Below are 27,751 nucleotides of genomic sequence, written 5' to 3'. Positions count from 1 at the left end.
CAGTAACACCCTCATCTATCTGCAGGTCATAACGGCCTGAGAAGCGCCGACCTTAAGAAGCACCAGGACACGAACGCGTTCTGACCGTGTTCTGACCGCGTTCTGACCGTGTTCTGACCGCGCTCGGCTGATCCCACCACCAGCCCCAGAAATAATGCGAAGTTATGAGAATATATCTGCCAGCAGGTTTCAGAGTGAAATGGCACCATTTCTGCCACATTTTAACAAGCAAGTTAAAAAGCAGCCGACGGTAGATTTTACTCCTCCGGATATAAAGACAGATGTTCAGACGGACAGATTTCAGTCGTTTTCTTAAATCACGCTGAGAAGTGTAAGCATGTCAGATTCAGGACTTGTAAAGGGGCCGGCTGACGCCCCCCTCAACTGCATTTTACATTCCACAGAGTGGAAATTTATCATAAAGGGCCGAACCCAAAGTACAACGAGAGCCGCCATTACCTCCCTCGAAAAAAGAAACCGTAGAGCCAGCTCTCTGCCGTAAGCGGAGGGATGTTTATTGTCCGATATGATCATTTATTTAAATTGCTGACGCTCCGAAATTCCCGGACCTCACCACGTATCCCAGGGCGCTGCAAGGTGAATGGCCACTTGAAAACTTGGCAGAGAATTAAAGTATTTAAAAAATAAGTAATAAAACCTTAAAAGTTAAAAGAAACCAAGCGCCATGGCCAATACCAGTTATGTTCTGCCAGTAATGGACGTGTTTTGGTTTGAAGTCCTGTTGTTAAGGACATGAGTCCCGGGAGGAGAAGGTCTGCCGGCCGGCCTTCTTTAAAGTTTATTACGTGTGCTACGGTCTTCTACTTTTATGCTGGTGGCCTGAAAATGCGGTCTCCCGCTTTAATCGCAAGGCATTTGTTTCTTTGCGTATTGGCGCATGTCGAAAGGCAACTGAGGACTGAGCTTACTAATCCCCGTTTCATACCATGTGCCAGGATTCAATAAAAAAAAAACACGCATGAAATGCGATAATCCCAATTAAGTGGAAAAAACATTGAAATCCCAAAGAGAGCTTGAGGTCCTGTTCCCTTAACGGGGCACCCGCCCAAAGACACGTCAGCGCGGGGAGGTCCCGCGCAACCTGCCGGGTCAGAGACATGACCGCCCCTTGCGCGTCTGCAGCCGCGTGCAAATTACGCTCTTGGTTGTGGTGTGGTTGTGGGTCTCGCTGAACGAGGGAGTGCCCGTTGACAACGGAGGCCTCGCTCGAAAACAGGGACTCGGATTTCGCAGACGTTCAGAAATGGGGCCTGTGACAGCCTTCAACCCACCAGAACGTCTCATGTCGGACCGACGGTTTATGTTCTCCACTGATGGAGATGCGACAGCCCGTAATCGACATTTCACAGACCTGCAGTGCTGGAAGTGAATTTAAAACACAAATAAGAGCCTCTGAGACACCGTGAAATTGAATCATTTCTACATACGGCTACACAGCTCGACGCCAAACCAACAAGAGAACAGGCATCCGGCCGTATTTCTGGAGGGGTCTGAGACGTGGTGTTGACACGATTCCTTGCGATTTACATGCCTACACCTGGGGGTTGGCATCAAACCAGCCACCCCCCCCCCCCCTCCCAAGGTGGACAACAGCATGTGCAGCAGTGCAGCCCTGCATAGCTGCAGTAAACGTGCAGCATTGCAGTTTGATTTTTCACCCACCAGAGTCACTATGACCTTCCCTGCCATCAACATACTGCTTCAAAAAAAATAAGCAATAGAAATTTTAATTGATCATTTTTAGGAAAAAATATGAATAAAATAATGGGCCTAATATACTTTGCTGAAGGCAGAATTAAGAAATTCTGCTTCATTAGAATCTCTCTGTGCTTATCAGCATAAACGCAGGCTCATCATTAATGAGAGATACAGTGATGAATTATCGATGTTGCACGTCGACACTGGCAGTATAAAACATGTGCAGTTCCTATCCTGTCCACAACACACTGGTGGTGCTGTTCCGCTCACCCTTATATTTTTTTAATAGATGTACACGGCAAGATTCAAAAAGCTAATCTATGTAAAATACATTATTCTTTGTGAAAACATAGTGGTTTATGCCCGTTTGCCTTTTCATGCTTACTTGACAAATCTGTTTTTTTTTTTCCCCACACAGTCTCTGTTCTTTCTACACCTGACCTCCACACTAAGGAAACCCCAGAAAAAAATAAGCTTTTCAGGTCCACTTGGTACTGCTTGGCCCTGACAAACATCACGAAAATAAAAACCATTTGTGTCGCCATAACAGAGTGCAAAGCGAAAAAGTCAACGAGTAAAGCATAATCATGACTGAAATGCAGTGTCACGTACCCCCCCAACACGCCAAAGTGCACAACCTGTCTTTGTGTCTTTAAATCTTCGGGGAAAAGAAAGGACATTCAGAAAAAAAAAAGAAGCACATAAAAACTAAAAAAGCAAAGCTTGACTGCATGTCACACTTCAGCGTTTTACATTTAAAAATGACCCAGGTTTAATAACAATGCAGACCAGTGAAAAGTGGGGGGGCGGGGGGGGGGGGAAGCATTCTAGATAATAAAGGAATGTGCGTAACAATTAAGCAGGAAGACAAGAAAAATATCACTACATTTCAGAGGGAAAAAAGAATAAATAAAAAGCAATAAATGAGACAAAGATCAAGCGAACACAGGAGTCAAAAGTATGCAACTATCTGAACACAGTGAAGCAGAAGAAATGCCATTACACTGATGTGGATAATTAAAGTGAAGGAGCGCTTCGAGAACATAATAAAGTCTTTTATCAAGAGAAGTCAATCCACCCCAGGCTGACAGCTAACAGCATATGATACGGTAAACAAATACTTTCGCACGTACCAAAGTACCATTAAAGGCCAAGACTGTCAACACAGATTCCTTTCTTGCTCTGTGTGTGTGTGTGTGTGTGTGTTGGGGGGGAATAAATAAACTGTTGATCACCTTGGGTTGCCTTAACTAGCATGGAGGTTGTCATGGAAACATTTCTATGAAGTTCCCGGTGATGAAAACAGGAACATTTCCAGTTTAATTGCTATTAGGCTCAGAGCAGAGTAGATTTCCGCGGCTTGGAGCTGCTACATCAGGGCAGGAGCTGACGGCACACGCCACAGACTCTACCCCTGCTCACTCTATACCTCATACCAAATGCACATAAAACACAGGAGATTTCCAGGAAAAATAGGAAAATGCAAAAAAATAACAATGCTGATTTTGCATGGTACTTCATTTTTAAGAGCAAGAGGCTGATGATATCTAGAGTTCACTGGATGACATGTGAAGCTATGAGAAGGTGGCACGCTATTTTTTTTTTTCTGCCCCAAGGAACATTTGCGAACATCATTTATAATGAGAAACAAAAAAACGACCTGAGCGCAACAGCGGAAGCCTTCCGGAAAACAACGAGTGCCGTGCCTACCTTGAACGGAATTATGGTACAGATTCATGAGCAGAGATGCTGAACATACTGTTCTAGTGCGCGCGCGCGCACACACACACACACACACACACACACACACACACAATGGGAGCTAAAAAAAAATTAATCATATTCTCTTCTTTTCCATACAGTAGTGACTAGACAAGATGTCTGAAGATTCATATAGTAAACGTCATCATTTTTATTAATCCCTCAAAGTAGCAAAACACAACAGAACAAAACTGCTGTTAAATGCTGGTCCAATAAAAATCAGTCAGACCAAGATCCAAGCGGGCCTGCTTGCCATTTGACTACAGAAAGGTACCGGTGAGGCGCTATGAGAATTACAGCGGCTAGAGACCCAGTGTTCTGATCCACACCTGGCCAGGGCCCTCTAAGGCAATAAAGGTGCCAATTTCAACTGCAGAAAGACTTATATATATTTTTTTTTTAAAAGGGCAATAAATTAGGTACTCTGCGTTTCTAATTTAAAGTTTAAAGCCTACACAGCCTTCCAGACTTTGGGAAGGGAAAAAAAAACATGCACTGTTCACTGAAGTACTACACTCCACACCTGCAGTTAAAAGCCTTGCAGAGAAAAAATGTGCGAAACACCGATCAAATACCATGGTAGCGCCTGGCTATTTTGAAGGGGAAAACTGACCAGTGATCAGACCCCTTCAAAGAACTCTGTCACTGACACCAACCCGATTCAGGCTAAACTGCCATCTGCAGTGGATCAGGACTAAGAGAATTACTTTGTAAGGTTGCAATGCAACAGCCAAAACTTCCCTGTATAAATCAGGTATTACACTGTGGTATCAGTTAAATGAATGAGGAGGATGTCAAGAATATACAAAAGGAGATATCAAAAACGGTAAGACATTTTCCATTGTTCAGAACACGTCAATATATAATAATACTAATGTATTAGTATTAGTAATTGTAGTGGTAGTAGTACTACAGTAGTACTACAGTAGTACTACATCTGGCATTTATTATTAATAATATTAACAATTAGGCAAAAAACATGTTTATCAAAAAGTACATGTAATTAAAAAAGTAAACCAAATCACAAGTGTGTGCATATATAAAATACTGAAAATAATAACAGTAATATCAATGAATTCCACAACCTGATTACATCAGTTAAATTTTAGATGTTATCAGAAAATGCTATAACCTATACCAGCCTTTGCACGGCCATGACCGTAATTTTGAACAACAAGGCTTTTACCTAATATTTTTGAGTTTACTGTGCTGTTTTCAGTTGAACACACAAGATTGAAAGTGTCCGAAAATGTAACAGGAATACTGACGTGAAAACAGCCTTTGTCATGCATTCCTTTCATTTCCAGTGGCACGGTGATGGTAAACGCCGAGCAGTTTGTGTAATGTTTCTTATAAACGTATCTTAAATTCCTGGTCGTTTTATTTTTATTTTTTTCCTTTTTCACATGTTCCCCATTACGCATCTCTTCATCGTTCAAACCTCGTTAGAATCTCCTCCTGATAAAAATTTCAAACAGCTCTTATTAAAATTAATTTCAAATGTCATGCCAGAAATAGTCTGCGGTGGAGATTAAACGAACCGTGCAATTTCTCACACATCCCAGGATGTTTTGCTTTTCGAGACTTCTCAAATATAATAACAAAGTTGGCTGTTTTTGTATCTACGGCTGATGTATCGCAAATCTGCAATCGTGTTTAAACTTGACTGACCACGATGCTCAAAGACCGAATCGTCGTTTTGTGTATTACTGGTAATTGTTGCCAAGTGTTCAATAAATTAAAATAAAACAAAGCTTAAATATGCCGTGAAACCACTGAGAGGGGAAATCAGCTTCATTTAACAGAGTTTCTGGTGATCTTAAAACTGGACGTGACATTCTTCCTGAGAAGAGAAGCTTAAAACGTGGAAACTGGCTGCCAGCACGAATCGAGCTGCCTAGGAGACACATCGCTCGAACCGAGAAACATGTCACGTCGGACTCACCTAAAAATATATATATTTATATACAGTGCAATAATTTGCTTAACTAATTTTTGCGTTTTGAAATACATGTGCATATCCATTTTTAATTTAATAGCTTGCCGAAATGCGTTGAAAGGCATGTTATCACACAAACATAAAATCCCTTAGTTATACTTACAGCGTTATCGGCATTTATTTTTAAAAACCAGTGGGATTTGGCCATTAAAAAAAGGAAAAGAGTAAAAAAAGGTTATATCTTCCAGAAGTGCGGTGCATGCATCCAGGGCTTTTTTTTTTTTTTGAAGTAGTTCGCCTACAGAACACAAGACCGCCGGAGAGGATTCATCGCAAAACTTATCAGCCTCTGTGCGGTTTATTTAAATGCTTAAAATACGGGACGCGGTGCACGCGGTCCGTCCAGCCCGTCGCGCGGGGCTGCCGCGCGCACCATCGCCGTTCGGATGCGCTCATAACCATCACGCGAAGTTTGTCCGCGAGCGAAAACCTATCGATAAAGAGAATAGTGAAAGTCAGAAAGGAAAAGGGGCTAAACGGCGGAGGGCAAACTTACCGCAATGCCGCTTTATATCCTCGCCGAGACGAATAGCCACCGGATGCGAATGACTTGGGACTTTCTGTGTTTAGAGAAAGCTTGACACGTGAGAGTGTGCGATAATCATAAAATAGAAAAATGAACAACAAGCCGAAGAATAAACAACAACTAGAATATTCCTCCGCTGGCGCTGGGCTCGGGGATGCACGCGCTGTCTCGCGCTCTCTTCTTCAGCCACTGCTGCTGTTATTATTAATGCAAAAGAAAAAAAAAACTATACACTAACTCCTGTTAGATTGCTCTCACATGACTCATAGTAGGAAGATGTAGCATGTTTTTGCATTAGAATTCAATATATCAAAATGTATTCTGTGAAGTATTTGGGACTAGCTTATTAGAATACAGCCCCAGGGGACGCACTCGCGCGGAGTTGGATATTATTATTTTTTGGAGTATCGCGACCCAAGATTACGTCACGTCCACCTGCTATGTAAACAAAAAAAGTCTTTACAAGTTGTTTGTTTTGCACTATTTTTTTCTTTTAGTTGAGATCGTTCAAACTTTGCCCTCTTACTCGGGGGCGGTGGTTACTGGTGCAGCTCCTAGCCAGTCTCACGCAGAAACTGTAGCTCTTTGTCTTTCGCGCAAGTTGACTCACCGCTTAACGATAATGCAACAATGTTTTAAATGAGAAATATACAGCATGCGTGCACAAACTCGCGCGGGTGGGGGCGGCCAGTGTCCCTGTAAAAGTATCAGAAATGAACATTTACCCATTTAACGTATCGTACTGTGCTGTGTGTACTTCAATGAATTGGAAGATGAGGTTACGCGTGTTTATTCAAATTACCACCTTTCTCGCAGGGACACGATCTGCAACCCGAAACTCCGAAAGCAACTGTGATAACCTATATAAATTATATGCCACTGTTTGTTAAGTATTGTAGATATTATTTTGCATGTAAATAAATACCACGAATACTTATTTTGTTCACGACGCTGTGATTGAAAAACACGGCGTTGCCACACATTTTTTTAAATGTAAAAGACATTTTAAAAGCCAGTGTAAGTAATGCAATTGGTTACTGTCCTTAACTATATCTTACAATGTGACTAATTGTGATTGTAAAGTGGTTACGGTTTAATTGTAGGATTTTTACAATGAAACTACTGGCGGAATTATAATTTGTGGTTATATATTTACAGTATTGCGTGGCAATGCATATGTTATTTTATGTAAAACCGACTTTTTGTTAAACAGTTGTTAAACGCGGTAAACTATTCCACATATAATGAAGCATGGCGTTTTATTTCATGTTTTCTTATTAAGATATGCGTGATATGGTTCTCCGTTTGCAGTATAGCCTTTCAAAAGGTGTGGGCAGATTGGGCAGCGGTGTCAACTATTTGGAAGCGCAGAAACGGAGCACTAGGTTTTTATCTGCCCGCCACGACTGTAGCCTCGACCGGTTCAAAAGGTGAAAGTTCACAAGAAGGACACACTTGGCACTCGGCAGATGTAGTTTTTCCCTTTTCTGCTCGTTGTTAAAATACAACCATCAAAACAAGTATGGAAAAGTGCGCCAAACGGGACAAAATCGCAGTCAAATCGTTACAAACATTGTTAATAATAATACTAATGCAACGAGACGTGCTTTTATTCATTTATACGGACGTTGTCAATTTAGAGAATGAAATGCACGTGGATTATTTGTTATGGGTTTTTATTTTAATACAGATGGTAATGCATAATTTTAACTTCGTTTATTTTTTGTTAGTATGTGTTTAAAAATACAGAAAATGTACAAGTGTGTGATGGTGCCTTTGCCTCGATGTTACTTTGTATTTTTAGGCGGAACATTTTTCTGCTAATCATACAATTTTTAAAACACAGTTTCCATCCAGAATTATTTATTGCTAAAGCATGAATACAATCGTTTCACCAAACATAAGCATATTATTAATACATTATTATCGAAATATCTGCCTGTGCTTTGTTATATCACTATGACAATAAAAAAAATTTTTTGTTACGAATTAAGTTTTTTGAAGTGAATGTAGAAAATTGGGCAAAATTTATGCATCAAGAGTATTTTGGGCTACACAGCAAATTTGTACATTCCATCACTGTCACACTTGCAAAATAGAAACTGGGAACAATTGTGGATTATTGAAGAAAATATAAATGGCCAATAACTATTGTTTAATTCGAGCGAAGGCGGTTTTATACCGCCATCTTGCGAGACCATCCATAGCCTTTTGCCTTTACTTGGTTGTGCATTAACATTTGTACACATACATCACTCTGCGTTTTAAATAAACTCATGCGTGTCTACTCATTTTGCTTTGTCATATCTGGATCTTAAGCAAAATAGAGTAAATGTTTGAAAAGGAGCTGACTGTTAAAAGAAGCTATGCTTGTTGGATTAATTATGCAGCATTAAAATAACATGTCTAAAATCTATAGATACAAGGTAATCAAGTGGAGTTAGAAAAAGCTGAATGATTAAAAAATAAGTGTGACAGCAACAAATAACACAACTTCATGCCAAATAAAAGGGATCAATTAATTACTGGGTGGATAATGTAAGTCCCCATCTGCGTGAATGACTTTATATGTTCATATAATTTCAAATATTTACACCACTTAATAGAACGCTGTATTGTTCGTGATGGATTTTGATAACGTGACACCGACGTGAAAAAGATTACTGAAAACAGAGAAGAAGAACTTATTCAGATTTTTTTCCTCTACAACTATTTGTAAAGTGCCGCCATCATCGAGTCACGTGTAGAATGTTTTTTTGCAGAATTGGCCCGTAATCGTTGAATTGTACGTAGGTGGCAGAGGAGAACTAAAAAAGTCATGAAAGAGTGTCTGTCGCCTCCTAGTGGTGGTAAGAAGGGTCTGTCAATTCTTTGGCGCTTATTGTATTACTGTAAGCCAGTTTGTACAGATTATTATTGTTAAAGTGTTTTTAAAACAAAGAAAAACAAGCACCTTCTATGCTTTACTTTCACAAGAGGTGAGTTAATTACAAAGCAACTGTAATCAATGAAAAAGGAACAGCAAACTAAATAATCTTTTACATTGCGCGAAATTTCTACGAGTGACTCTCAATGCTGATCCAAACAGCTCACCAGACGGCACTGAAGAGGAACACAAATAGATCTCTCTTAATGTAGTTCTATGCATTAGTCAGGGCTGCCTCTTTCAGTCAGCAAGTTATCAGCGAAAGATATCAGAATAGTAGCTTTTGTATCTGCTAATGTGGAGTGTAAGTTGTCCACTGTAAATTCTCTGGTAGATCTATATCAAATTAACTGAAAGCACCTTTAAAATTCTTCAGCTGTAGAATGCTTTACATTACACACTAGCAAGACTTGGACTATGCTCTTTTGTAAAAAAAAAAATGTTTCACCTGCCTCTATAGCATAGCATGAATACATATATCACTTTGACCAAACGCAATCCAAAGATGTCTGATTTCACCCAAAGAAGTGCACTGATATCTCTGAATTAAGCTTTATGACTTGGTTATGCTTGAAATATCGAAGATCCCTCCATCATCAAGTGTGATGGGTTGTTTGTAATGACGTCACCCGGTGTGTGACTGGTTTCGCCCAAAATCGTTAGCCCAGTAAAGGAGATTCTGGTCGTATGTGTATGTAAAACCCATAACAAGCCCTGCAAAACATTTAAGTCTTTATTCACAATTATTTGCAGTGGCACAAAGTTGATTCAAATTGTCTCACGAGCCAAAGGAATCAATGGAGATGGATTTCCTATAACAAATGAGGAACCCCCTGTGGTCCTTAAATCAGCCACAGTCAGGAAGACTCTCACTACTAAGCATGGAGCAAAGGAAGAGAAAATCCTTCATATTTCCCATCAGCAAAGCATCACAAGATGCAGTGACCAAACCAAATGAGAATATTGACACATTGTCTTTACGCCACGTCACATAAATGTAACAACAAACCAAAAAATGTGCAAATTGTCATTTCATTCAGCCAATAATATCCAGATTTGCTTAGTGATTTTATTTACATAGGAAGTTCTGCAGCATCCCAAGTGACTCCTAATATTGTGTCGTTCTGGGATGATAGATTGATGTCATTAAAAGAATGTTGTAAAAACAAGTTAAACACACAATAACCCAAAAAGACTCTCCCATGCAAAACATGTAATCATAAGCCATAGTCAGGCCAGAGACTATTAAGGAGCATAAATTTGGTTACATGTCCAGTATTTTACCACAGGTTCTTTCTGACCACAATTGTTTACCATCTACAAGCACTGGTCTCCTTCTTGAATTATGAAATCCCCACTTGGGTCACTCACAGCATCACATGCGGTCAGACTTTGTCAGGTATCACCAAAGTGCAGTGAGTACGTTACACAGCTGCTGGGGGATCAGCTTGCACTGGATGAGTCAGATACATGCACCATGAGCAACATTCTCTTCACACCAACAGAGGGCGCTAAATGGGAACCTAGTGCATGACATCATCACACCCAAGAGTGGACTTACATTATACTTATGGATATAAGATAATATGGTCATTTAAATGATACAAACATGTCTGCTAATCGCAATTTTTGCGATGATTTTCATGACAGACAAAGTCCCCCAGTTCAGCCTGTAATGGACTTTGAGACTTCACTGGAGTCTGACAGTACCAGTTCTTTACTGCCGATCAAACCAGCACAAAGAAGACTAACAGAAGAAGAAAGCGATGCAAAGATACGATACTAACGTTACATCTCTGGTGTCTTCGATACTGCTCTGCTAGAGTGGTAGGCAAATTGTAAACTGATGTGGAGTGAACACAATTTAAGGAACATATGCAAAAGTTCAACTTTAGCCTCAGGGGTGGAGTAAGATCTAGGCTATCCTAGGCTACAGCCCAGGGCATCGGCAAGAGGGAACAGATAAACTTCTTAAATTTAGCCAATCGATCCTCTGGCACAACACCTGCCCCCCACCCTGATCAGTAAGTTTTACCAATAACACCCCATGCTTTGATTAGCATCTTATTGATGTTCTATCGTTTTTAATTCCCTCTTGTTTCTCTTTTGGCTCCAAAAAGTAACTCAAATGGCCCACTTAAGGGTCCCGCACCCATGTCAGCCTAGGGCCCCCAGAGAAGTTAATTGGCCCCTGATTATAACATCCTAAAAGCATTGGGCTATGGAGCAACTTTTATGATCAAACATTGTAATCAGGATTGTTCTCTAAAAAAGGTTAGTTTTAATAATTATGACAAAATATAATGCGACATTATACAACACTCAGTCATGGCTTTTCTCAGTAACAATGAGGGGGTTCTGTAAGCCATGTCCCGGGATAAATGATGTCCATAGAGGCTGGCCAAGGAAACTGCCAGTCTGTGAGGGGGGGTCTCATGTACAGACTGTAACATGGTTGTCCCAGGCCAGCTAGCGAAGGCTGCAGCAACCCCCAGGCAAGCAGCTTGCAATCTGGGTGCTCACAGTAGAGTCCCCCTACAGACGGCATGGGGAATGACGTTGTTGCGGCATCATAGTGGGGCAGTACGGGGCTCAGGGTTCGCCACACGGTCCTCGTCGTGGCGACCCGGAGCGCCCTCTGGAGTCGACCGCGGCCAGCCTTGCGGTGCTGCCGGAAATCGCCACGCAGGAAGTTGGCATGGTGCGCGGGATGGATGCCCCAGTAGCTGCCCTTGCCGTCCTCGCAGCGGCCCAGCTTGACAAAGCAGTCGTTGAGCGACAGGTTGTGGCGCACGCTGTTCTTCCATCCCTGCCCGCGCGTGCGGAAGTAGGGGAAGCGGTCCTGGACGTCCTTGTAGATGGAGGCCAGGTTGAGCCTCTGCTCTGGGGAAGACAGGATGGCCGTGGCGATCAGCGCTATGTAGGACATGGTCGGCTTGGCCGCCGAAACAGCCTCATCTCCTCCCGTCGCCCAGGTGCCCTGCCTGGCGGGATCAGTCTGACCACGAGTTGACCCACGCTGGGCTTCCTCACCAACGTCGCAGGCCTCACCGCGTCCACCCTCCATCTCCGTCACAGCATCCGTCCTCACTGCCAGTTCCATTCTCGCGCCGTGTTAATCTGCTTAATCCCGGACAGCCATTCTCATGAAAACCTCTCATTCCTCCCCACACCCGTTTATATACCTGCTGCTTCACCCTCCTTCATGTTGACAGAGCCGTCTCCGCATCTCCAAGGGCCGTCGACAAAGGGCCCGTGACAATGACACCCTGTGACGAAACAACTCTCTCCCCTCTCCAGCGAGAAAAAAAGTTTGCGATGCAAATATCGCCGGCCGGTAAGTGGATTGTGCGAGGTTGTAGATAAAACCGTGCGTGAGATAAGTTCTGGCGCGGGATGCGGATTTTGAGTCGGGCCACATAATATTTCTGAGGGTTTTATTTCCACATGTACCGTCGTATTTGCACTGCTGGATGGAGCCCCTTCTTATCTCGCCTTCCCCTCAGAATGGTGAAACCTTACCAATGATTGTACCGCAAAAACAAACACGGAAATCCATAGTTCGGCTCAAAACGCCATTATTTGCCCGGTCTTATAATGGGGAAAAAAATGCTTGTGGTTTATAGAAGTATTCTTATTATTTCACCTGATTCCCAAAAGTGAAGGAATGATACATATTCGGTACGTGACTGAGGCCTGACGAGCTTGTACTGGCGAGGCATTAAAACCATCCGAGCTATTTATAGGACACTTTCCGTACAATGTCAACTGTAACTCGACTCCTGCCATTCGCTCCCCGCATCTCAAATGTCTCCAAAACACAGTGTGTCCCATCCACTTGGGTCCCACACAATCCCATGGACCACAAAGGGGAACCACCGCATGCCGACACCTCCGGCAGGCCGGATGTGGTCGGGGTTAGCCAGCCCGGGGGTGAAGACAAGCCGGATCATGAAACCGCTCCCAAGACCCCCCCACTTCCCTGGCAGGGCGATTCGTTGTATGTCTCTGGGACGGATCGGGAGTGCTGGCCCACCCAGGCCAGGAGGGTGTCATTTGCTGATACTTTTGGCCTGAATCTGGTGTCAATTAAAGAGTTTGACACCCGGGGCATGTCAATGCTGCCAGACCTGGAGGCAGATTCCAAGCAGCAAGTGGAATACTGCCTGTCGCGTCTCTTCCCAATGCCAAGTTCTGAGGCGGAGCTCGTGGGAAAACTTGCCGAGAGTAAGATAGAGCTGCAGTCGGTGGAACTGCTTCCGGGAACGACGACGTTAAAGGGAGTCATCCGGGTTCTCAACTTCTGCTTCGACAAGCGGGTCTACGTCCGCGCCACGCTCGACGGCTGGGCCACCTGCTTCGACCTGCCGGCGGAGTTCGTGCCGGGTTCGAGCGACGGCCAGACGGACCGATTCTCCTTCCGGCTGACGCTGGTGCCTCCGTTTGGTCGAGACGGGTCCAGAGTCGAGTTTTGTGTCCGGTACGAGACGGCAGTCGGCACCTTCTGGGCGAACAACGGCGGTTCGAATTACGTGCTCTACTGTGCCGAGACGGGAGGGAAGCAGGCGAACGAGGCCCTGGAAAAGACCAGAAGGAGCTGTCTCAAAGGAGTCGGGTGAGAGCTTCGCAGTGAACCCCGTCACTGCAATCTGTCAGACTTTCATATGTTTTACATTATGCTGCTAGGGACCAATAAGTACATTACAGAGCACTCAGAGATGTTTAATATTCATTTATGAATGAAAGGCAATGCTAATTGTATTATTACAACAGATCACACGCATTTATAATGTTAGGTTAAAATGCGGGTCAGATTTTGGGTTTGCATTAATCAATATACACGTGTGTATGATTTATTGCAAATGCTGTAATTACTATTTGGTTGCAAGTGTACATCCATGTATGTATTGATTATTAATAACGCTGCATATTGGATTACTAAGATAAGTGGTCCCTAAGTAAAACTCTTTTTAAGCTCGAATGGCTTCTGGACGCAAAATGTACACGTACTATGCCTGCAACACGTGGAGTGAGAGATAGTTTGTTGCCTGGCTTTGTTTGGGAGCTTGTTCAGTAAAATAAATGTTAAATCGAAGTTAGAATACAATAGAATATTGTCATTTCCAGTACAACAAAGTCTTCCATGAATCACCGGGAATTGTTATTACAATAAGAAATGCAAAGATTAAGAAATTTCAAAAATAAAGTAGAATATGATGTATAAAAAAGTCAAATATGCTATATAGGATATGCAGTAACAATTTCTATGAATGCCATGTCTATGAATGCCATGTCTATGAATGCCATGTCTATGAATGCCATGTCTATAAGAATCTATGAACACATTCATAACATAGTATAATGCATTCTGAAGGTATCTATAATGCATTGCATATGACAGCTTTGCATAAAGTGTTACTGAATATGCTACCCAGAATAGGTAAAAAACCCACGAAGGATGACATCAGGTCATCTCCGCTGCTGTTTTGCGGGGGTTTGTCTTAAAAGAATAACGTTGCCTTCTGGTTCCAGATCAGTCAGCAGGACAAATGTCCAGCATCATTAAAAACATGGGAAGCCGAACTCAGACCCTCACCTGATGCTACGCTAACGGTTGCTAGGTGAAGGACCGGGTAGGACCGGAGCTTCCTGAAACGCGTCAAAGCTGAGAGATATGTTGCTCTGTTTCCAGAAAGGAGCCCAGTGCTGGAACCGAGGTCTCCATGGGTTCCTGTTCCTCCATCATAGCCTGTTCCCCCATAGGAACCAGCTCCTCCTTAGAAGTTCTAGGTATGTTCCTAGTTTCCTGTTCTTCTTCCCCGCGAGTTATTCTTTTGTGCTTTGTTTTCTAAGAGTCAAGAATTCTGTTTTCCAGCCGAGCGCAAACACAGCAGTGAGGCGATGGCGCGGGAAGGCCCAGAGGTGTGGCGTTCGGAGAAGAAAGTTGAGGAGGATCATGAGACAGCCGTGGTGAGGTTAACCTAGGGGAGAAGCCGACAGCTGGGGGGTCAGAGGTGTGTGGGGGAAAGAGGGAGCTACTCGCACTGCGCCAGTGGCACGCTGACAGTGCACATGCCTTTATAAAAAAAAAACCCATGTCATATAAACAAATGATCTCTTCCCTGAGACCATTCTGCATTTTTTTTTTACCATGGATGTGCTTTGGTAACATGGTGACATTGTAAATAACGGAAATAAAGTATGCTGAAATGGTCAATAATGAATGGGCGACAGGGACATAGGAACCAAGAGGGGTATGCATCCACCGATATTTAATTTGGCTTAATTTACCGCCCCCCCCCCCCCCCAATAAATAGACCTTTGCATTTAAATGATGGAGTGCCCCAAAAATATGCTCAAAAATATCACACTCTCCCCTAAGTTCCTTTTGCTGATGAGTTAATATAGGGAAGATCACTTTTGTAATTGATTTTCTATAACTGGAAAAATGCACTCACTCATACCCCAATGTACAGTGAAATGTATAGATACAAACAGATGCAGCATGGTCTCTGTGTGTATGCATATATACGCCCACACACACACACAGACATGTGTATGTGCATATGTATATATATATATATATGTCTATGTCACACATAGACATCCAGTGATGCAATCCAAGCACAGCACACATAGGGTTAAGAGGCAATGACAAACCGTCTGTTGGGCTCCCGTCTGTAAATGTCAAGTGTGAGGCTTCAGAGGCCTGCATGTTTGCCCTGCAATCAAGGGGGGGATGCCGTGAACCCCAGTGCCCTTTCCGGAGCGGTGTCACGTGACGGCTCTGCTGGGGGCGGCAGCTGGGGCTTGGGGCTGGTGCGGGACGTCGGGGGAGGGGGAGGGGGGGTGTGAGGCGCGTGCCAAAAGGCCTCAAACCCCCTTTAAACTCCAGTGACATGAGTGTCAAGGAGCAGACGACATGGCTAATGAAACTCTTCAAAAAGATTGAAGATAAGCAATTATTTGGCTCTTCATCAAGCCACGGGGCTGGACTTTACAATCTGTTACATTCCTCAGAGACCAACAGCCCAAAGATAGACATCGCGATAGAACGGCACTAAAATTAAAGAGGACAGAATGCTCTCTATGGCATCTTATGTAATGTGACATATTTGTGTCGACTGCATGTTATTCATAGAGTTTGTTGCATGTATTTATGCTGTATTATATATTCAGTCATCATCATTCACATTCAAACGTCCTTCATCTGCCGAATGCCTTCTGTTAACAGCAGAATTAACATGGGCCAGTAACTTTTTCGCTTGTGTTTGATGATAGGAGGATAACGGGCAGTGCTCCGGTGAGAGGAGAAAGCAGCATCAGCAGTCGCACCTGGACCAGATACGGAACCGCTTTGCCCAGAGAGAGATGGCAGCGCGATTGTGGGGGGGTGAATCGGCCAGGGGCGAAGAAGCCATGGCAGCTAGAAAGCCACACCACAAGAAGGGCCCGACTCTCTCAGGAGGTACAGAAGGTGGACATCAAACAAGCAGCCAGGGGCAGGGGCCACCCCGTGAACCTGATTCGCCATTGCCGCTGGCAACAGAATCGGTGATTAACCCAGGGACCAATGACGCGCGGAGTCGGACAGATCCGGAGGCGGGACTTGGAAAGACGGAGGAGGTCATCCTTGAAATGAAAGCAAGTGATCTTTGTGAGGCCATTTCTGATGCCAAATGTGTGGGCGAGACGGAGGTTAATTTGGAGGCCTCATTTACCGGCCGACCTGCGGCTCCCCAGAAAGTCACAAGCTCCGGTGCTCGAGGGGTGAGTGAGCAGGCTACAAATATGCATAATGAGACTGGAAGTAAAAATGAAATCAGCAGGAAAGCATGTGCGCGACATGTGGAAGCCACTCGCCGGGAAGTATCCTTAGTCAGGACCGAGCCCAAGTCAGACAACCACCCCTCTGCGGCTCAACACCCCTTCACTTTTGGGATTTTGGTGGCTCCATTTTATCAACAGGCCTCCTACAGGATGAAGGCTGGCAACAGTGACGCCAATCAAGATCAAGAGTCAGCGTCAGTGGCAGATTTCAACTGGTGGGAAGATGAGGAGACGGAAAATGAGGACGAGTCACATGACGTGAGTATCCAGAGTGAGGCCTCTGCCAACGTACCTGAAATTCCTGCGGACCAATCAGGGAGCTGGCATGAGAAGTTTCTAGAAGCCTCTGTGGGTCATGTAAATGTGGCTAAAGACAAAGAATCTATTGAAGACGGAACCCAAAACGCCACGAGTAGCCTTCAGACACAAACATCCCTGAACCTTGAGTGTCAGGAAGTACACAAAATCCCGAATGACAGACCTAGCACTGAATTTGGGGAAAATGACACAGAGGGTAACTATGGCCGTCTGGCTGACGAGGCAGTAACACGTGCAGGACAAGCAGACTGGGACAGTTTACCAATACTTCAAAAACGTCCTAATACCAGCTTAGAAAAGACAGAATTAGTGGAAGGATTTGGTCCTGACACATTCTTTGCAAACTCAAAAGAAGGGTCAGAGAACATCAGGAATCTACTTGATGCCAGTGGTACAGCCATGACAGACCTCTGCAGTAAGAACGCGATAGATGTCTGTCAGAGCAATGAAGTGTTCAGACTGAACGACGACTCTAATTGGGTAAATGATGGAGAATCAATGAACAGAGACGGTGAAGCCGGGAGAGCAGAGTCAGAAGAACAAAATAAAGGGCACAAAGTTTATGGGAAACGAGAGGAATCTCTTGATGATCTAAAAGATCCAGTTTTTACAGACGCGGTGGAACAGAGTGAAAACGAAGAAGAGTTTTTAAAATCAAAGGACGAAGCTCCCATTGAGCACAAGGAGGAAACATCCTTAAGAGAAGTAAAAAAAGCTTTTGGTGAAGAAATAGGGGTGAAGCCAGGAATTAAAGAACCCCTGAGAGGAGAGAAAGTGCTCGTCTGTGACACAGAAGACTTTTTAATAGAAATGAAAGACAGTTACAATAAAGGAGGGTACATATTACTGAAAAATACAGAGGAAGGAGGCAGGGAGATCAACAATGATGATCTACTTAGAAAAACAGTCAACAAAGTGGTGGAAGTGTTCCGCGAAGGGAAAGATGAAGATGTGACTAGACAGGACGGTCATTTCAGAGAAGAAGAAACCTGTATAAATATGCTGCAAAGGAACGGAAAAGAAGATCAAAGAGACACATTAGAGGGAGCCTCCCATCTTCCAGAATGTGAGGAAACTATTTATAGTGTAAATATTGAATACATCTATGAAGGGGGCACTGGTCTAAAGGAAGAGAGAGAGGTATTTACAGAAGAGAAGGTCCATCTCTGCAAGGAAGGCAGGGGAGTGAAAGATGAAGATGTCTGCAAAGGAAACATTTTTAGGGAGGAATACGTAAACAAAAAGGAACAACAAAAGGATTTATACTTCAGAGAAGAGGATGGTATTATTTATACACAAAGACATGAAGATGGCAATGGTGTCCTCCTGGAAGAAAAAGAATACCTAAAGAGAGATGGAAAGAAAGGGAGCGGAGATCTTTCAGAGCAGAACAATATGCTGCTGCCTGAAGGAGAACAAACAGCTTACGGGTCTCAGTATGAAGATATGGGTAGTGTTAGAGGAAAAGAGGATCTACAAGAACAAGATGGGGTGGATGAAGGAGTACACAGGGTTCTTCACAAAGCAGAGAGCATGTCTAGAGAAGAGAGAGAAGTCAATGGTGATGACATAGGAGACCCTGAATTCCATGAAGAAGTGAGAAGTCTGAGTGCAGGTGAGGAATACCTGCAGAGTGAGTTGGACACATGTCATGAAGAGGGATTCGCGGAGGAGAACAGCTCCAATGACTCCTACAGCGATGATGAGATGGAGCAATACCTACTTGGGCTGAAGTGCCACAAGAAATCTTCTAACCCAACCACCCACCCCTTTAGAGATGTATTGACTCTTGTCAGCAAAAGAAACTCGATCAATCAGGGCATGACTGCGAGGACCCCCTTGCCATCGATCAGGGAGTCTCCGTACGAGGGTTGGTACAGCGAAGAGGAGTGGCGGGGCGGCCGGCCTTCGACGGACCTTTCAGTAGTCGGAGAATCAATAAATACTAACCCAGTCAGACTGCCCCCTAAGGAGGAACCAGGAAAAGCCACAAGAATTCATCCTTTCTGCAAGAACGACTCCTCTTCCTTTGAAGATGCTTCTAAAGTTGTAATCTGTGGCGCGTCGGTGGCCCTGCTCCTTGTAACAGCTTACCATTATGATTTCATTGCTTGCTTTATACTCTACCTTTTCTCTTTGTTTTGGTTGTGCTGTCACGGGGAGAAAGAATGGTTCGCAAGCAAATGACAGACCAACATAGACGACTTGATTTTATATTCAGCGATGTTTTGTTTTTATGGGGGTGTTTCGAGGGGCCACCGACAAAGGAGTGAAAATGGCTGCGAGAAAAAAGGGGCGAGTGAGAATGTAACCAAAGTCACAGAGCGGAAAACGATCACTGGGAGGAAAGGCATTGGAAGCAAAATTATGATGTTATTGATTGAAGAACAGACACCCAAGAAAGAAATACAATGCTTTGAGGACCACTGGCTGAACTGTAGGTAGCTGTGAGGGAGGGACTAGATTATATAAATGCATCCTGGAAATGCATGTAGCTGCTTCTTTTGCAGCAGGCTTGTATAAAGAAAGTTTTGTATTTATTTCCGTTTTATTGATGTTGCAGATCAATTTAGGGTGTCTTTTCCACTGTGTTGAACAAATATGATTACTTAGCATTTTATCTGTCACAAAAAGCGTTACTGTTTTTGCATTTTGTGCATATTTTGGGGCCAGACCCGTAGCCAGAAATGCATTTTGTGGGGGCTCCTGCAGCCCTTGGTATATTTGCCAACCAGAGAGGGCAAATATATACATATATATATATTTGTGGGGGTGGTTGATTAGAGACTTTGATCACCGATTTTGAAGGAGATTGTCTTGGTAATAAAAATTATTATTTTTTTGGGGGGGTGGCGGCGATGGAAGCCTGTCGTTCAGCTGTCGTGTGAGAGAAAGTTTCTCAAAAGACTGCACCAGATATAAACACTGATATAAGACTTGTTAGAACTCATTTTGTACTTTTTGAAAACAACAACTTTTTATGTAAATTTTAAATGAAACTTTAACTAAAAATGTTACATACCAGTGAAAACAAATCATGAAACCGTATTTACCTAGGCATCAGTCATCCATGCGTCTTTGATAACCCCTAATCCAGTACAGAGTCATAATAATCCTGCAGCCAATCCCAAGCAGTACAGGACATAAGGCGAGGTAAGCCAAAACGTAAAATACACCACGTTAGTTTAAAGAGAAGGAGTCTGTTCTGTTTTTTGAACATCTATCACTCATCTTCATCACACATCAACGAAAAACAGTAAACAATCAGACCCTTTATATATGTAATGAACTCAATGGCAGCCAGAATATCGCATTTCATACCACGGGCAAAGTTTCCTGGAACAGTACAACAGAAATGAAAAGGCTTTCTCTGACATCTCCTTGGCCTTTTTTTGGATGCTTTGCACCCGGATGTCTGTCATCTGCCTCTGTCATTTCTGTATTTCGAACAGGCAGCGTGAGGCGAGGACTTTAAATGGGTCTCATAGGACGTGTGCTTTGGCACATATAGCGACCTGCCACTCACACAAGCACGCGGTGCATCTCTGGGAAACACAGAGCCGCCGTTCGCTGCATAAAGTTCTCATCGTGGGTGAACTATATGCTGATGAAAGAGGGGTGGGACAGACACAAATAGCGAGCGTCAACACAAAATATGATCCAGAAGTTATAAATCATAGTCATTCTCCTTGAACTTCAGAAAAAAAAATGTATTTGTCTTCTCTAGGCACTGCATAAGACAGCATTCCTAAAATGATCATTTTGTTCGCAGAGATATTCTAGAAAGTATTTAAATGGCGACTAAAGTTTTTAGGTATTTCAGACTGACATCGTGGTTTGATACACTTTGTTTTAACACTGTAGACAAATGTTTCTGTTTTTGCTGACAACATGCAGAGGTTACGATGACCTACTTATGAGGACGTACTTTCTCATCCTGGAGTGACTGGTGTAGCTGATATACGGCCCAGGGCACCAGTCCTTCTAATACCAGGTAGCTCACTCATCACAGGTGAATAACTGATGCCACCTGTCTGACTTTGAATGCAATGGGTGCCCTTATGTGAAAGCCAAGCAGCGGAACCTTTTGCTTGGGGAAAAGGTGGAAATACATACATGTGTGATTAAGGGACAGTGGAAGTTTAGGGGGCACTGCGCAAGGGCGTAGGTTTGGTTTCCACATTCGTAGGGACTGAATCAGCCCCTAACGCCCCGCCCCTCCAAACACACACGGCACTCCCCCAATAATGCTAGGGTCAGGTCCCTACTGTCCATGCCCAAATTCTACACCCTTGGCGGTGTGTTAACGGGTTAGGATGTGGTGACTTTTATCTGAAGGTCACTTGTTCGAACATGGACATGGAGAACCACGCATGGGCCGTTGGGAAATGAAAATTATGGGAAATCACTGGTGACATGACAGACGCTGAAGTGGAATCAGGCCGGACTCACAGCTAGAGCCCCAGCGACCCAGAGGGAATTCTGTGCCGCCTTATCTCTGCCTGATAACGGGGATCAGCTCTCAGGCCGGATAAACATACCTGCCATAACAAACACACAGCGGCTAACGTTGTTCTTACCCTGGCTCTGAAACGCCCTGTTTGTTTAGCCCGTCGCGGACAGCTTTGCGCCTGGTCTGAAGTACGTTGTGAGGAAAGCGCCTGGACCACGTCTGGTCACTCAGTCGAAACACGCGATAACTCTGTGGACACAGGTGTGTGGCACTCTCCCCCCCCCCCCACAGATAAATTATGAACAAGGAGATTAAAAAAGCGTCTGCGTGCCTTTGCCCTGGTGAATTCACAGAAAGACCCCACAGATGTAACACAGGCTGTCCCGTAACGAGCAGATAGCGTCATGTTTAACTTCACAGCGGTTTGTTAGTTCCAAGAATGGCCCTTGTTGATGAAAACTTCAGAAAAGGACTTGATCCAAATCGCCCAAAGGTAAACATTTAGCCACTGGCTGCTAGCCTTTAGCCTCAAGCCTCAAAAGCTCAGGGGCAAACAACCCCACGGAGATGGGATGCCATGAACTAAAAATAAGGCTTGGAGCAACAACTGGCATCATGTGAGGGGTATTTTCGGGAAGATGTGGCTAGAGGCGTGCTCTGAGCGGCGCCGAGGCCAGTTAAGCATTCCTGTCATAGTGCCACAGGGCCAGAAACCTGCCTTACAGCAGAGATCAGAGCACTAACAGTGCTACATTCACTGTAACAGTCAAATATAACTGTACAGTAGGGCCAGGTATCTGCCTTACAACAAAGAGCAGAGCGCTAACACTGCCACATTCACTGTAAAAGTCAAATATAACTGTACAGTAGGGCCAGAAACCTGCCTTACAGCAGAGATCAGAGCACTAACAGTGCTACATTCACTGTAATAGTCAAATATAACTGTACAGTAGGGCCAGGTATCTGCCTTACAACAAAGAGCAGAGAGCTAACACTGCCACATTCACTGTAAAAGTCAAATATAATTGTACAGTAGGGTCAGGAATCTGCCTTACAACAAAGAGCAGAGCGCTAACACTGCCACATTCACTGTAACAGTAAAATATAACTGTACAGTAGGGCCAGAAACCTGCCTTACAGGAAAGAGCAGAGCGCTAAGAGTGCCACATTCACTGTAATAGTCAAATATAACTGTACAGTAGGGCCAGAAACCTCCCTTATAACAAAGAGCACTGTAAAAGTCAAATATAACCATTACGGGAAAAACCTGTGTCACAGCAAAGAGTGGAGCACTAACAGTGCCACATTGATTGTAAAAGACAATCATGCTCCTCTGAACATGAACTTCTTGTACTGTACAGATACTAGCCTCTGAATAATTGTGTTGTGAACAGGTGCATGCTTATTTACAAATATATGTATGTTTCTGTTGGAAATAACCATGCAGTGCTCAAAATCACACAATGACACAATTATATAATTTTATTAGCAATTTATGCTAATACGTATTTGGATTGTATCATTCTGTCTGCAACTTTCATTATGGAATTGACTGTAGGAAAACCATGGGGAAAGGTTAATGATCATCGCTTTGAATACGGATTTTAATAGTTTTTTCTTTAATATTTCAAAATCACTGGTATGTTATATTGTCCATCAGATGGTGGGCTAGAGAAATCTATCCTTTCAAGCCATAGTTAATCCTTGCAGCAATGCATTTAAATCTGTACTGAACCAGCAGGTGGCGCTGCAACACAGGTTTTGGCTGTGCGACCTTCCCAGCAGCGTTGAGTCAGGGACTGTGTGAGTCTCTGCACAGATTTCTCTCTGCAGGCGTTTCACGCGGATGTCAAAACCTCTTTGTGCTGTTGTGATTTAAGCAGCCTGAAAATAAGGTCATTTTGCTCCTATATAAAAAAATATTAAATAATAACACAAAGTCTGCCCTAAGCTCCAGTTCACCCAGTGAAAAATATGAATCATTCCTGACCTAAAAGAGGTTTGTTTCTGAATACTGCAGCCCTGTTTTGCCTGTAGAATTTTAACTCCATTTGCAGTCTTACTCATATTTCTCCCAATGTGGAATAGCTAATTATTCTCGCAGTCTTTCCCCTCTTTTGCTTGTTGCCCTTGTTGTTGCAGCTTGGGTGGGGGTGACCAGCGCAAACCCCCCCACGCCTGAGCTTTCTGTGCCGTCAGCTGCCCACGCCTTGTCGCTCTGCGGCCCGCGGGCCTCGGTGAGCAGAGTGTCGCTCATAAAGGAGGATGCCGCTCGCTTCATCTCCACCCACGGCCCCACCAGCACGCAGGCGACATGGTCCGCAGAGCGACGAGAGGCAAGTCCTCTGGGTCTTCACATCACGACTAGTTAATGCACAGCAGCAAGATCACATCCACATCTGTACAGTAGGGGGCGCCTTGCTGTGATTATGCTGGTTGGTTGAAAAAAAAATGGTCTCTTAATTTTATATTGTTTATATTTTTGTTTGATCTCAGTTTTACATTGCTCTAAGTTTTAAATTACATACATTACCTTTTCTCTGTTTTAATTATTTGTCTTTCCTTAGATGATTTTATTGTGCAGCACTGTAGTTGTCTTTCAGATATGCTAAATAAATAAAGATATCTTCACCTGACTTGACTTGGTCTAGATTTCTACTTTCTGGACCTGAAATTTCCACCTCTGGAAAAAAATGATGATAATAATAATCCTAACATCACATCCATCCATTTTCTACCAACTTATGCTGTTCGGGGGCCACAGGGTTGGGGGGGGGGGGGATTGGATCCCATCCTAGGCAGCATAGGACTGGGGTACACGCTGAACTGGATGCTAGTCCTGAAATTACATACTTCTATTAAATATTTTGTAATTAATAGTAATTAATTAGTTACCTTTAGTAATTAATTACTTTCATTAATTACCGGTGTGATTTCACTCTGATGGGGAATGATGATGATATTAGGGTGATGTTGGACCACAGGCCCGATGGCCCGCCATGACCCTCCCTGGGACAGGAGGCTGAGTCGGACCCGAGTCCAGGGGCCATCACGCCGACTGTCAAACGCTTGACCTGCTCAGGCTGGGACGGCAATCTGCTCCCGCTGGCCAGCGTGGCATCTGAGATGCGTGTCTGTCTGCCAGCTGTCCTTCCGCTGCGAGGTCAACTGTTCAGTTTGACCCTTGTGAAACATTTCCGATCCATCATGGTCGCTAATACTCTACCATAATATTTATCCCCATGACAAATATGCTTCTGCCTGCTTTGGGCAGTACATACCAGCCTGGGGTGAACTCTATGCTTCAGATCGGGAACTCGACCTACCTTATGGTCATAAGGTTACAGTAAGTAGAAATTTTAATATTTTTTTACTCAGTAACATAAATGTGAAAACCATTGATTCCATTTCATCCAATGATCTGTACAGGTGCTGCTCAACTTACGACAGGGTTACAGTCTGATGAATATGAATATACTAAATAAATAAATACTTGAATAAGCACTTAAGTAATTACTGTAAGTAACTAAGTATCAGTAATTGAAAAGTAAAGACAAGAATACAAGTTTATTTGGTTAAATACAGAATAAAACACCACAGAATCCATTTAAACACCGTATGAGATGTTTACCCTCATGATTGCTACAGAAACCGGAATCGAATGGCATATTGCTAGTTGAGGAACAGATTAAGATTCGAAGTCTGATGTGCTTTGCTATTGCACCATTGTAAATTTTGTAAGTGCAACATCGTAAAACGAGAAGCATCTGTATGTGAAATGTAATGTAGGGTCAGGAAGGGTGTAACTGGATAATAAAGGAACTGAAAACACTGTACCTGAATGCAGCGTACAGTACAATCCTGTGTCGCCTTCCTTTACCAGGCTGCTCACTGTCTCCCCCCACGTCTAACCTCTCCCCTCTAATTACCCAGGCAATCGCCACAGACTTCTCTCACCTGCTATGGAGGGGGCGCTGAGTAATGATCAGGAGTGAAAAGGGGTGGCGGTATTCCGAGACCCAATATCTCAGAGAGAGCACAGGGTGACGAGAGGGGAAGCAGATTGCAGCTGGATGGAAGAGTGCAGAGTGGTGTGATTCGGTGATGTGAACAGGCAGTGTGGTACTGACCAATTCTTCCTGTTTCCCTTTGGTGTGTGTGTGCACAGTTTATCCTCATTACTTTTCTCTGGTCTCAGAAGGGCATTAGTTCTTAACCCATACTTACCAAAAGTATTTACAGGAGAGTGTGGAGCGCCCCCTGCAGGGACAGTGATGGACATTCCTTGAGTGTATCGCCAGGTTTTATTGATGCTAATAATGCAAACTGACAAGGTCTCCCCCCCACCACCCTTGGGAAGGGAGTCCAACTTCAAGTCCAGACGGAATTTGTTTTTCCTTAGCCATTTGCTATTCTACAAAAGAAAAACACTGGAAGTCTCACGGCATACTTGATGTAAACGCTCATGAGCAGTCGCTGGTCTTTGCAGAGTGTCCTTGTCAATGGGGATTAAAACTCAGCTGATTGATCTGTCAGCGTGCCATGGGATGGAGTGTGATGGAGTGTGATGGAGTGTGACAGCACGCTTGCCAGCACTCTAGTCATGGACATAAAATTTGTATTTGGCACAGAGTGCCTGTGTTTGGAGATTCGGCACGACACTGTTAAGCTTCTGAAAACAGTGGAACATTGTTGTACGGTTATATGACTGTATGGTGGCTGTAGCTGAGCATAGAACTTGTATATAGCACAGAGTGTCAACCTTATGCTTCTAAAAGCAGTAGAATGGTTGTTCACTGGAAATATTCCATCAATAATGCATTCCCCTGCCTTGTGTCCAGTACAGTTTGGCTGTATTTGTGCGTGCTGGGGGGTGGGCAGAGGTAATTAAAAGCAGGCCTGATTGCTCTCTGGTGACAAGCCGGAGTCAGGCTAGCTAGTAGCAGGCAATGCCGGTGGAGTGGACCCAACGTCAGCCAAGAGCGAGATTTCATGCTCTGCTGGTATCCCACCCTGAGTGTGGCCTGCTTTTTGACCTGTGGTTCCTGTGATAGGCTTCAGGTCCACAGTGACTTTGTACTGGGTAAGCAGCAAAAAATGGATGAATGGATGGATGGATTTATATCTCTTGCCTTCTGGGACAGGCTCCGGAATCTCCGTGACCCTGTGCTGGAGAAGCAGTTGGAAGATGTATGGACAAATGGATATTCATCAGTTTAATGTAAAGTTTTACAAGGCTGAGTTACTGACATTCCTACTTGTTCAGCAATGGCCCCGGTCCAAGGCATGCAGCCCAGCATCTGGGTATTTTAGTGAAGCAGCCTGGATTATGCAAGCGATTATGCTTCTGAATTTTACTGCCTGAAGGAAAACAAAACGGAGAAAAGGGCAGTGAAAACAAGCACCGTCAAAATGGTATGAATACAGCGTTGGTGCTTTCCAGCAGAAATGTCCAAATCGCACCTTGCCAGAGTGCAATTCGATCTCCTTCAACATTCCCCCTTTTAATGTCCCAAAATATTGCAAAAGATTCAGAGTGAATTGCTTAATAAAAGGTGAGTTTTGGGCTAAAAATGATTTTTGTCCACCGTTTAACCTTTATTTTCATTAGTGCCTCTAACCATACATTTTTCCAGTTCATGAGATATTCCCAAATGACACCTTGATTTCTGAGATATTCCCAAATGACACCTTGATTTCTGAGATATTCCCAAATGACACCTTGATTTCTGAGATATTCCCAAATGACACCTTGATTTCTGAGATATTCCCAAATGACGCCTTGATTTCTGTCCCATGTTTCTGTATTTTGACTTACTTCACTTACCGTATTGCTGCCAAAACTTCATTACTAGCTAGACTCTTAGACGTAAGACGTGCATAAGAAACAATCCGTGAATAACTTGATATTTTAATGCATTTTTAAAGGAACATTAAGAATGAATAAGCAAGAGTATTACTTATAGAGATAAGCCATTTTCATGCACTTTCAAAATGATGCAAGTTCCATTTACGCGTTATGTTTCAATAAATTCAAACACTAATTAACCATGTGATACGTACAATACCACTGTGAAATAAAGTTAACTTTTTGATCACATTTTTTTAGTTGCTTTAAAGGGTAACACAACATGTCAACAAATGAACATACTGCATCTGATTGTCATCTGAAATATGTCCATCCATCCATCCATCCATCCATTTTCTGTAACGGCTTAT

The 27,751-nt window shown here is 43.5% G+C and overlaps 2 protein-coding genes across 8 annotated transcripts in view; one reads left to right on the top strand and one right to left on the bottom strand.

Annotated features, from left to right (window-relative positions):
- The window catches only part of LOC111843126 (forkhead box protein P2), a 117,273-nt gene extending 109,988 nt beyond the window's left edge, over positions 1-7,285 (bottom strand). Inside the window, exon 1 of one of the 6 annotated variants that reach the window (XM_072710098.1) lies at positions 5,976-7,285. Coding sequence is in view for 4 of the 6 variants with exons in the window: in XM_072710090.1 (XP_072566191.1) it covers positions 5,583-5,596 (14 nt within the window). In the remaining 2 variants the exon portion in view is untranslated. Of the gene's footprint in view, positions 1-5,582; positions 5,921-5,975 lie in introns of those variants that run through there. The other 5 variants (XM_072710091.1, XM_072710090.1, XM_072710089.1 and 2 more) reach the window with 5 other exon arrangements.
- A 5,271-nt stretch (positions 7,286-12,556) lies between these two features.
- On the top strand, positions 12,557-19,959 carry LOC111843139 (protein phosphatase 1 regulatory subunit 3A). Of its 2 annotated transcripts, none has more exons than XM_023810438.2 (4): positions 12,557-13,546; positions 14,624-14,721; positions 14,807-14,945; positions 16,213-16,339. In XM_023810438.2, the coding sequence occupies exons 1-3, from the start codon at positions 12,693-12,695 to the stop codon at positions 14,914-14,916; spliced, it is 1,062 nt and encodes a 353-aa protein (XP_023666206.1). In that variant the 5' UTR covers positions 12,557-12,692; the 3' UTR covers positions 14,917-14,945; positions 16,213-16,339. The 2 variants fall into 2 exon arrangements, with proteins under 2 accessions (XP_023666206.1, XP_023666205.2); XM_023810437.2 differs by having other exon boundaries at positions 12,774-13,546; positions 14,807-14,901; positions 16,213-19,959.
- Positions 19,960-27,751: the final 7,792 nt, after the last annotated feature.

Source organism: Paramormyrops kingsleyae, chromosome 3 (assembly GCF_048594095.1).
Source record: "Paramormyrops kingsleyae isolate MSU_618 chromosome 3, PKINGS_0.4, whole genome shotgun sequence".
In the NCBI taxonomy this organism is placed as follows: domain Eukaryota; kingdom Metazoa; phylum Chordata; class Actinopteri; order Osteoglossiformes; family Mormyridae; genus Paramormyrops; species Paramormyrops kingsleyae.
The sequence above is the reverse complement of the archived record's forward strand: the minus strand, read 5'-3'. Positions and strand labels throughout refer to the sequence as shown.

Coding starts and splice junctions, on each gene's coding strand:
- LOC111843139 (XM_023810437.2), top strand. CDS start 12,789: ATGGACCACAAAGGGGAACCACCGCATGCCGACACCTCCGGCAGGCCG. Junction 13,547..14,623: donor AGCTGTCTCAAAGGAGTCGG/GTGAGAGCTTCG, acceptor CTCTGTTTCCAG/AAAGGAGCCCAGTGCTGGAA. Junction 14,902..16,212: donor AGGATCATGAGACAGCCGTG/GTGAGGTTAACC, acceptor GTTTGATGATAG/GAGGATAACGGGCAGTGCTC.